At 39.7% G+C, this 12124-nt stretch overlaps 1 protein-coding gene across 1 annotated transcript; it reads right to left on the bottom strand.

Annotated features, from left to right (window-relative positions):
- Positions 1 to 812: 812 nt before the first annotated feature.
- LOC147504274 (uncharacterized) lies at positions 813 to 2457 on the bottom strand. The gene is made up of 4 exons (XM_086605125.1): positions 1664 to 2457; positions 1063 to 1165; positions 994 to 999; positions 813 to 890 (listed from the first exon to the last, which is right to left on the bottom strand). Exons 1-4 carry the CDS (start codon positions 2455 to 2457, stop codon positions 813 to 815), a joined length of 981 nt encoding a protein of 326 aa, XP_086461251.1.
- Positions 2458 to 12124: the final 9667 nt, after the last annotated feature.

Genomic DNA, 12124 nt, shown 5'->3' with positions numbered 1-12124 from the left:
GTAGAGTTTTTGTGGACTACGGCTCTGGCACTTGCAACCATGCACTTCACACGACAACAAAAAAGACATTTAAAATCACTCCATAAGTGAAGTCAAAAATATACGACGTCACTTTTGTAAGTGATGTAACTGGTGGCGACGTGAAAAGTAGGAGTTTTTTAAGTCACTTTTTAGGTGATGACAATAAGTGATTTTATAGGTATGCTAAGTCACTTGTTAGGTGATCTGGTAAAGATGCATCACTTTAGGAAGTGATGACCCAAAGTGACATTATTTGAATAGAGATCACTTTTTTGGTGATGTAGTAGTTGTTATTTTGACATCACTTTTACAAGTGACATGATAATGGAACATAGACATCGCTTAAATATAGTAACACAACACCTAAAAAGTGCTCTCAAATACATTTCAAATCACTTTAAAAGTGATGTCATGTTTACCAATAATTTAAAAAAAAAAATCAATTGTTACGTTTTCCAATGGGTTGCCAATTGGTACCCTAATTAATATATCCACCTGTCAGTAAATATAGAAAAATATATTATATATTATATTGTCAAGCACTAACGTGTACACATGAAACACCAAAATACACATTTATTCACAAGTCGACAACATTGAAACTTAATCCATACACACCATTATCAGGTTTACAAAAGCTAGCTAGCTAGCTTGACACAACACGACAGTGTACAAAAGAACTAATTAAACCTTAAAAAAGAACTAAATCTTAACTAATCATATCGTGACACCGTTTGTACAATCATCAAGCTGCATGCTAATCTTGTAGCTACGCCTTTTGCCGCTTATCATTACTTGTCCAATATAATAGGTGATCCAAGGCACATCCCAAACTCCTTCAGAAGTCTTAAAAACATAAATATTAACACCTGTATGCCAACACCAAGACAAAAACTGTTGCTAGTAAAAAATACATATGCACATTGTATGCATGCATGATTTTTTTTTGAAGCATTTAGAGGTTAGGCTGACCTCGACCTGCATTAAAGAAAAAGAAACTCATGTTCTCAAATACATTTTCCCTTGTGCATCCTCCTTTACCATTTCTGATATTTCATAGTCTAAAGGAGGTAGGAAATACAAAATAGAATTCTCATGTTCCTTGCTTAGCTTTGAGAAGTAATCAGCAACTCGGTTTGATTCCCTGAACACATGTTTAAAATCCACCCATTCAAAGTGTAACTTCAAACAGGCAATAGCAGCCACTATGTTGAGGCAGTACCAAGGCGGCTCCTCTCGCTCCAAAGAATAGATCCCATCGCTCCCTTCGAAGTCCGAGCATACACAAATCCTCCTCGCTCCTATCCGGATTGCTCCCTTCATTCCAAATTCAACTCGCTAGCAACTCTTGGGTGATAACCGATCTTTTAGTCGAGTTCCCCAGAACACTAGTTTGACGGCACCAAATTCATCTCGAATAACACCACCATACCCATTCGCGTCAAACTGAAACCGACCCATCCGTGTTGACCAAGAAATCCCCGGTTGCGGCTTGGACCATTTGCACCACACCGGGCCTGAACCGTGTATTGCACTTGGATAATCGATCCCGTCCGTAAGTACCTTTGTTGCTCTGCTCCGTGCACTTCACCAACATGATTTGAAGATACGCCTTCATCTCCGACTTGATCTTTGCACCTACCTGCGTTTCGAAAGTGCCGCTTCTTGAAATTTCCTTAAGTTCCTCTCTCTCCAGATGGCATATATTATGGCAGAGGTTACTGCTCTAGTAATCTCAGATTCAAGTGAGGCATAACGACAAATCCTGAGGAGGCTGTACCATTCAGCAGTCGATGCCTTCACTTGCGTGTTCAAACCCAGCCAACCTTTGACACTAGACCAAACCTCTTTTGTATACGGGCAGTCGAAAAAGAGATGCTTGGAATGCTCCCTAGAAGCATTGCAAAAGTCGCACATAGAGTGGTGGATAATTTTCTTCTTAACCAGTCGGTCTTGGGTTGTTAAGCTATTCGCAAATAACTGCCATCCAATAAACGAGTGTTTTGGTATAACCAACTTGCCCCAAACCACCCGATGCCATTTCACTTTTGGTCTGAGCTGCGTTAAGGACATGTACGCTGATTTGACTGTAAATCTACCTGTAGAAATCGGTGCCCAGATGACCTGGTCCTGCTGTAGCATGTGATTAATTTCGGTGCCTTCAATCTTCTTCTTCAGTGCACTATCAGGCAGACTAGAAACAATGTGATTCCACCTACCATCAGCAATAAGATCACCAACCAAAGCAGTGTGAGGAACCTGTAGCAGTAGAACTGCTTCATCCCAAAAGATGAGCGGAGTGTCATGGCACCATGGGTCATGCCATACATATGTTTGCTCGCCTCTCGCTATCTGATGCCTAACAAACTTCTGAGCGGCTTTGCGGTGCTTTAGTACATTCCTCCAGACCCATGAACAGTCAGCTGGGATCTCCATTGTCCAGAAGTGTTGCTTCCGGACATGATGTTCAATTGTCCATTTGACCCATAAAGAGTCCTCATAGCTGGCTATCTTAAAACCAGCCACAATGAAGTCGCCTTGTTCCACATGCTAGGGTCCACAATGCCCAATCCTCCCTGTTCTTTATCCATTCTAGTGAGAGTGTGGCTAGCATGGTGCATCTTCGGTGTCATGTCTGGCCCTGCCCATAGGAAACTATTACAAAGCTTAGCAATATCTCGCAATGTTCTTTTAGGTAACACAAACGTTCGAGCCCAGTAAACATGAAGAGATGATAGGACAAATTGGATTAATTGGAGCCTTCCCGCATGAGAGAGCGACTTGTCCTTCCAATTAGAAATCTTCTTGGTGACCATTTCCGTCAGTGGCAAGCATTCTTTAATACCCATTCTTGCTGCAGTGAGAGGCAATCCTAGGTAAGTTACAGGGGGCTGCACCAGCTGCACTTCCAAAATATCCGCCAATTCCTATGCCTCGTGATTACTCATACTGCCAGCAAGGAGTGTCGTCTTCTGTCTACTTAGCTCAGACCAGTGCACGCAGAGAAATCATCAATAGTCTTCTTCACTGCCCTCACTGTCTTTTCATCCCCTTTACAGAACACCAAGACATCATCAGCAAAACACAGATGCATAATGTCGAGTTTCTTACATTTAGAGTGGTAAGAAATTTCTTTCGCCATCACACTCCGATTCAAAGATTCCACCAAGCACGCCCATGACAAGGACAAACAAATACGGTGATATAGGATCCCCTTTGTCGGAGACCCCTACCCGAAAAAGTAGCCCCGTGGTGTACCGTTAACTATAATAGAATAGAAAGGTGAGGAATAGCACATCTTTGTCCACTCAATGAACTTTTCATGGAATCAATCTCGCCATTACTTTCTCAATAGTCCGCCACCGATCAGATCATATGCTTTGGTTATATCAATCTTGATTGAGCATCTTTTAGTCCCGCAGCCCGGTTATAGCTTCTGATAAGCTCATGAGCCAACAGGAGGTTGTCTTGGATCGATCTTCCAGGGATGAAGGCCGATTGTTGCTTGGAGATGATGTCAGGCATATACGGCTTCATTCGGTTCGTGAGGAGCTTAGATACACACTTATAGATGACATTGCAATAGGCAATAGGTCGGAATTCTTCTACTCTTGAGGGAGTTGCACATTTAGGGATGAGACTGATGTGAGTTGAATTGACTCCTCTATTAATTGTCCTCACCGCAAACACCGGCAAACAACTTTAACAAACTCCGTCTTCACATGCCGCCCAGTTCTTTTGAAAAAGTATGCATTGAACCCATCAGTGCCCCGGGCCTTATTATCATCCATCTCAAAAAAAGCTAGTTGTACTTCTACTTGGAAAAATCCAAAGACCATAAGTTCTCGCCTGGGTGTAGTGAGCACTCTTGGGAAGTGGAGCTCCTCCATACTTGCCGCATCACATAGAACCGTGGACTGCTTGCCCCAACAACCCTTTGTAATAATCTACAAATGCTTCTGATACTCCCACCTGTCCCTCCCTCATAATTCCAGTAGAGTCCTGAATAGCCTATATAAGATTCCTGCCTTTTCTCTCTTTGAGCGTCTTGTGGAAAAATTCAGTGCATTTATCCCCGTACTTCATCCAATCACATTTTGTTCTATGTCGGAGGTCCTCCCCTTCCATGATAATAAGCTGACAAAGAGTGGTTATGGCTTCCTTCTCCCGTATGCTTAACATTATATCCTCTGGATTGCTTTGTTGCTCTTTCTGGATGCTCTTGAGCTCTTTCCTTGCTGCTTCTGTCTTCTTAGATAATTCCGAACAGAAGAATTTTGCCCACCCTTTTAGCTTACTCTTTAGATTCTTCAGTTTTTGGGTGAGGACGAACATGGGGCACCCAAACATTGCTTCATTCCAGCTTGCCAGCAACGTGCCCAAAAAATCAGGATGCAGAACCCAGAAGTTGCTGAACCTGAAAGGGAGACTTACAGAGGCAATATTCAATATAGCGATAATAATGGGTGAGTGGTCAGACGTGCCTGGGGGCAAAAAATCAGCAAATGAGAAAGGAAAAGACGAGCTCCAAGAGCTGTTTACCAAGCACCTATCTATCTTAGACCACTTCCTAGCAAAGTTAGTCCAAGTGTAGAATCCCCCTGAAGCTTTAATATCATATAGTTCAGCTTGGACTAGGCAACCAAAAGGCCCCTGCCTCCCCGGCATGCACCGCCTCCCCAATACGTTCAAAGGAGTATAAGACATTGTTAAAGTCCCCTGCCACACACCACTCCCCCTGAAGTCCCGAGTGAATAGAACAAATATCTCCCCATAACCTCAGTCTGTCAGCACTTGAGTTGTTAGCATATACCACAGTTAAGAAGAACGATTGCATTGTAGGTAACAACTCCACCTTGCAGTGAATTAGCTGCTCCGTTTCCATAATTTTCATCAACGAAATAATGCCCGGATCCCATGATATCCATACTCGACCACTTGGATTACTCGTATAGTTGTGAACAAAGGCCCATGAAGGGCAACAGAGGCTGCTGATAGCCTGAAACTTCTCAATCTTGACTTTTGTTTCCAACATACCAAAAATGCACAATTTATTCTCATTTCTAAATTTATTCATAAATCTAGCTTTATTATTGTCATTAAGACCTCGCACATTCCAAATAGCTATCTTCGTCATTACTATTGTTTGTGTTTCCCTTTCCTACTCGAGCCCTTATTCTTTCCCTTTCCATTCTTCCGGGTGCTGTCCTGCGCTTGTGACCGTGTTATAACTTGAAGGCGAAGCATAGCTGCAGAGACTGCTTGTTGTGGCTGCTCGTCATTAAAGAGCTCCGTTTCTGGTTCAGAAAGGTCATCCTCAATGATGCCTTCTTCCAACATTGTTGCTTCGTACACCACTTGCTCATCCCGAAACTGCAGTTCTTCAGTAGTTGCCAGGGTTTCCCTGTGGATGATCACTGCCGTACTATGTTCATTATCTTCTACTGTGTTTTGGAGGATGGCAAAGCTACCTCCACTAACATCCAATGGAGCTGCCTCTGGGTTACTGAACCCCGCTGTGCATCCTGTCTCAGAGATGGTCTCAACTAGCGCATCCACTATGTTGCCCTCTAGTCTGACATCAGCTCCAGTGAAAGAGTTTAACACTCCAACATTTAGCTCCTCAGTTCCTTCACTAACATCTTGAGTACCACCCTCATATGGGACTATTGCCCTGCTACCAATACCATCCGTCAAGCTCACCTCTACAGGAGCAATAGCCACCACTCTTTCTCCCTCGGCCACCTCTCCTTCCTCTACTGTCGACTCCCTCAAGGTATCACCTTCATAAGCACACTTATGCACAGTAGTATCTGCATTAGCTTGTGACTGGCCGCTATGCTGAGTATTTCGTCTTCTCCAAGCTCGAACATTTCTTCCACGACATTTGTCTTCTAAGTGCCCAAACCGATTACATTTTGAGTAGGAAACTGGCCTCCATGGGTATTCTAGTGGGATTACAACCTCTCGAGTACCTGCTTGCACTATTAGTACCTCCTTATACTCATGATTCACAGGGAATTCAATGCAAAACCTCGCAAAGGAAAGCCTTTTCCGTTGTGCAGTAGCCGCATCCATAAACATAGGTGTTCCTCCGACTAGGCTCGCTAGATAGGACAACCCATCAAACTTCCACATTTCCTTAGGAATATCCATCAACTTAACCCAGACCGGTGCCGAGGCAACCTTGTTTCTGTAGCTATCCACCTCCACTGTACAAGGCTTAACTACAAACACTTTCCCAGCTATAAACACTGGTCCTTCTTCCAGCACCATTTGACGGTCTCCAGAGCTGGTGAAGCTCATATAAAATAACTCCTTATCCGTAGTTATTTTAAACGAACCCTTCAATTTCCACTTCTTTTCCAGAAACTCCTTAACCATAAGAAATGGCAGTCTTGAATCCAGGAAATACCCCACCAAGTATTCATCCCACTGTTGAATACCTTGTTCTATCAAGTCCTGAGGGAATTGTGCAACTCCATTTACTAGGACTGGTGTGAAGGCTTTAAGTGCTACAATCGCATCTTGTTGACTCCCATTTCTATTAAACAGGGCACTCCATGAAGTTGGGCGACTTCTAGCTTGTCGGTTGTGGGTGGACGACTGTTGCGGGTTGCTAGATGAAGCCATGCTGATGAGTGCAAGAGAATAGCGTGCCAAGCTTATGTATACCTACTCTGAACTTGCACTATTCTCAGTGAAGGATTTTACCAGAATAGAAGTTAGCTATCTTAAGCAAAGTCACACTGTAACTCAGTGGAGGATTTTACCACAAAAGACAGCTACCAAGAAATCTTTCCCGAACTCACACGCTTAAGCAGTGAAGGATTTCACCGGGGAAGATCAGTCAATGAAAACAAGAGGAGGAGGAGTCCTTGACGAGAATAATCTTTGGCAAGAATTTCCTAAAACAGAAAGAAGCCTAAAGGTTTAAAGATAGGAAGCTATCGCCCTCTTTGTTTTGTTACTAAAAGCGGCAAAAAAATGGGCACTGGATCACTTAAGCTGTTTAAGTTATATCACCTCCGGGTTCCAAGCTTTTGGTCCCCATTGAATGTAAAACTACTAGTTAATTCTCCCCGAAAATTCTTTGACCAAAATATGCATGCATGATTAACACTTAAGCTTCTAATTAATCAATAGGAAACACACTGATCAAGAAGAGATCACCAAACCTACATCTGAACATACACAAATCAAGTGGTCTTCATATTACAATGCATTATTGAAAAAAGAAGCGACACCAAAAAAACCAAGTAGCCATCAGTGACTTGGTGTTCACTTAGTTTATATGAACACAACCATATTTCTAAATGATGTTAACCATCCTTCTCACCATTTCAATAACTTTAAACATAGCATATTTGCATACCGGGGCAATCACAAACTCTACAAATTTACAAGACTTTATCTTCTAGAAGTAGTTTTGTATAACTTTAAAAAGAAGTACCTCGAATTTTCCACCTCGATTAATAAGATGTCCCCTTTATTTAGGGAAGCGAAAAGATGACTATTGTAATTCACTTACCGTAAAGCCCACAAACGAACTTACTAACAATCGTGGAATCATACAAGTAGATAAAGTGCAGATGAGGCAATTCTTAATTAATAGCAGAGAAATATTTATCGTATTTATTAGAGCACTCCATTGTAGAGGACTCATTCCTACTACCTCCTGAATCAATTTTCACCTACTTCTTTCTTAAAATACTACCCTCTGAAAGCATTGGCATACTCTTTTAAAACTTCCAGAGTAAACTTTGAACAAGGTTCAAAGCCAAACTCCTAACCTATTGCTTTAGGTTTCATTAGATCCCCATTCACCCCATCTTCTCCTTTTCCTCTTCATCTTTGTATGCATTCTAGACCTTTCTATCACTGAATCCCGATTTTCAAGCTTGTCAGCTCCTTGAATGCGAATAGAAAATCTTGAATTCGTTGAGCTCCCGAAAAGAGAATTAAAATGTTTACTTCTCCAAATTTCCAAAGCAAGAACTCAATTTTTCCATCAGACCATAAAGCAAATGAGGATCTATAAAAGTTCATCAAGGTGCTAACATTACCCCTTTAGTAGGATAAGAAAATAGGAGTGTCCTCAAGTAGGCAATTATAGGCATGCGTCCAAGTTTTGGACACTATTTTTGCTATAACCTGTAAAAAAAAAGAAAATTTCAGATGATATATAGTCAACGTATGATTGTGTGTTGAAGCCTAAATTCTTGAATTGAGCGAACAAAAGAAACAAACTATATTGAATTTCATTCCCACTAATATACAATACATTGAAAACTAAATAGAATGCAAACAGATGGTGCATACTTTATAACATTTAAGTAACTAACACCAGCACAAACAATGTGATGGCGAAACCCAAATAATTTGAAAACCGCCATTTTAAAATCCAAGCAATTAGAAAAACCCCAATTTGGTTTAAAGCCCAAAACAATAACCAAACCATAAAACATGATTGCTAAATAATGAAATTGTGCTTAGGAAAAGATATGACAACGAAAAAGAAAGATAGAGAGAAACCAAATACTATTATTCTTTTGCTCTCTCTTGAAATCAATAGAAAAATATGCTTTTTTGGGGGAAACCATGTTTAAGAAGATGGAAAATATTGAGTAATTTTGGTTACCTGAGGGATGGGAAAATGAGAAAACAAAAGGCGATCGAGGAGACTAGAGAGAGATTGAGCAAGAAGAAGAAGGGCATAGCCACTGTCGGTGGGTATTCTTGAACCAAAACCCTTGTGAGAAAAAAAAAATGACATTTTGGTTTAGTTGACCTGGGCTTATTTTTGTATGGGTTTAGTTAGGGGTGCTAATATTCTCACCCCCTCAAGTTGATAACCTCCCCGCCTTAAAAATAAAATGCCCTGTATGCCCTTCTATCAGAACACCACCACAGTCCATGACCAACTGCTAGAGGCCTACAAAATGAGACTAAGTGCCTAAAATTTAGGACAACATCGTAAAATGACGGTTTAGAATGACATCGATCAGCTAACAGTTTTGTAAAGAACGTCATAAATTTTTATGACACCTCTCATGAGTACATCAAAAGAAAGTTTTAACTACTTTGGTTTATTTATTATAGTACAGACTTGACTATTTTAGGAAACCTATCTAGCAAACTAAGCGCGCGCCCTGTTTCATTTATATTAAATCTAATTTTTTCGATTGCCTTTTTCTAACTAATTAACTTAATTAAGATGTATATTAATAATAACATTTATGTAAGTCACATTATAAGTGATTTCAAATACTTGGCAAAGTCACTTTTAAAGTGATGTTGAATACATAGATATTACATCACTTTATAAGTGACACGTGAATGACAATACCTTTAAAGTGATGTTGAATATGTAGCTATTATATCACTTTATAAGTGACACGGCGAATGACATAAAAAAATGTTACTACATCACTTAATAAAATGATGTTGTACAACTCTACTACACCAGCTTCTGAAATAAGTGATGTTAAAAAAAAAATTGTGATAATTATTACATTACATGTTGAGAAAAGTGCTGTCATAGTTTTCATATTACATCCCTTCGCTAAAAGTGATGTAAAATTATTGATGTCATATGTCATATTTGTTGTAGTGTCAAAGTACTTTTGAGATCATAAAATAGAAGATGGCCTAGCTACCAAAATAATGTACCCTTTACAGAAAAACAAAATTGAGTTACGTAAAACGAAACACTTAGTCTATGTAGACCGAATCCTGGAGAAGAGTCTGTTCAACAGTTGGGGAGCGTAACTCGTGGTAATGTTTGAGGCGTTGTCCATTTACTTGAAATTCGCTGTTATCTTGTGGATTAAGCAAAGAGATTGCCCCATAATGGGGGGAATGGGTCACAACTTACATAATGAAAGGACCAGACCATCGTGTTTTCAATTTGCCAAGAAAAATGTGTAATCTAGAGTTGTAAAGTAAAACATTTTGGCCAATTTTAAAATCTTTATGCAAAATATGCTGGTCGTGCACTCTTTTTATATTAGTTTTTTAGGATTTCGAGAGATCATAAGCATCACTCTGAATCTCCTCAAGCTCATTTAATTGCAGTTTTCGCTCCTCGCCTACTGCGTTGATATTATAATTGAGGCTTTTGATGGCCCATAGGGCACAATGCTCAAGTTCAACCGACAAATGACAAGGTTTTCCAAAAACAATGCGGTAAGGAGACATCCCAATAGGTGTCTTAAATGTCGTTCGATATGCCCACAAGGCATCCGATAAGTGGAGAGACCAGTATTTTCTTAAGGGATTGACAGTTTTCTCTAGAATGGACTTTATCTCTCTATTGGAGACTTCCACTTTGCCACTCGTCTGTAGGTGATATGGAGTAGCAACTTTGTGAGTAACTCCATATTTCTTCATTAAAAACCTAAAAATTTTATTACAAAAATATGTACCCCCATCACTGATGATAGCCTTGGGGACACCAAAATGAGAGAAAATGTTTTCTTTTACATATTTCACGACAGGCTTATGATCATTTGAGCGACATGCGAGTGCCTCAATCCATTTGGATATATAGTCCACAACGACTAGAATGTAGATAAAACCTTGAGAAATAGGGAAGGTTCCTATAAAATCAATGCCCCAAACATCAAAAATTTCCACAATTAAAATGGGATTTAGGGGCATCATAGTGCGTTGGGTAATGCGACCTAGGTGCTGATAATGAATACAAGCTTTGCAATGTTCGTGTGCATGACAAAAAAGGGTAGGCTAGTAAAAACCACATTGTAAAACCTTGGTAGCAGTTTTCTTCCTACTGTAATGACCACCGCAAGATTGTGATAGATTTATATACTTTTGTATTAACTCTAATTCTTTATATTTTGAATGAGAATCATATGGGCAAATGTTATGCATATTATATATGTTAGTAGTTATATGCATGCGTCTAATACTTTATGTTGTAGATAATATGGTGTGTGGTGACACACAAAAGATCATATCATCAGTACCTTATAAAATATAAGTAAACGTTCACAACCTAGATGGATTTGGACAAACCATTGGTATGGTTGTAGTATAATCTAGTATTAGTCTATCTTGACTATAGGATTACACTAGTACACTTTGTGTGTATTGAACAGGACCAAGTGAGGTTGTTTCTCTTTATACTAACTATATAAGAGAACAAACACTTCTGTTATTATGGATGCTTGTCCTCTTAATCCGGATATAATAACGGGCACTTACGTGCATTGTACATTGCTTTAAATCATCAATGAGTGAGATTCATTTGTGAATCAACAAACTCAATGGATTGGGTAATGACATTATATGTAAGGTGTGCTGTTGATTATAGAAGGAATCTGTGACCCGTAGGAAGTCGGGCTGATGATGTCCCCTTGAGGAACTCATAAGGATTGTCATGTAAACCCTACAGGTGGATTTGATCCGACATGACAATGAGGTTGAGTGGTGCTACTCAAGGACATAAGAAGTTGATTAATGTAGTTGTCAGTAACTTGGCTTAATCAAAGGGCATTCAATATATTAAACACGGGGAGATTGACAAGCCTTCTTTTTTGTGTATGTAGATAGTGTATGGTCGTTGAAGAAAATAGAAGCGTATCAAAACCTAATTATCCCTCAATAAGTAAAGAATGAGTAGGATATCGTTCCACTTTTAAGTGTATGTTATGTGAAGGACAGGACTGGAAAGGGGGTTTAAGGGATTAAAAACTATGATTGTAGAGATTTTAGATTATAATGCTAAACTAAACTAAATTAACTAAACTATTGAGAATTTATAAGAGAAGGAATTCAAGAGATTAGAATCTACCAATACTTTTAATCTATAACCTTCTGCTTCATGGTTGTTCTTACAAGTAGACTACAATTAGGCAATCGGGAGAGTGCCGATGCCCTTTTGGACCAAACATCGTTAACAATTAACTCTACTTAAGGTCGTTTCTATGTTTATGCTATTAATATCTTCTTTCCTTTTATGTAAGCTCGGGAAGCCATTCAATGTATTACCGAGAGCAACATCAAGGAGTACTTCCTAATAGGGCGGCCATTCAATGAATCACCACTTAAGGCAAACACAAAGAATACTTCCCCTAGGCAG

This window comes from Coptis chinensis, chromosome 4 (genome assembly GCF_015680905.1).
Source record: "Coptis chinensis isolate HL-2020 chromosome 4, ASM1568090v1, whole genome shotgun sequence".
Classification (NCBI taxonomy): Eukaryota; Viridiplantae; Streptophyta; class Magnoliopsida; order Ranunculales; family Ranunculaceae; genus Coptis; species Coptis chinensis.
The sequence above is the reverse complement of the archived record's forward strand: the minus strand, read 5'-3'. Positions and strand labels throughout refer to the sequence as shown.

Coding starts and splice junctions, on each gene's coding strand:
- LOC147504274 (XM_086605125.1), bottom strand. CDS start 2,457: ATGGAGATCCCAGCTGACTGTTCATGGGTCTGGAGGAATGTACTAAAG. Junction 1,166..1,663: donor GCGGCACTTTCGAAACGCAG/GTAGGTGCAAAG, acceptor ACATGTGTTCAG/GGAATCAAACCGAGTTGCTG.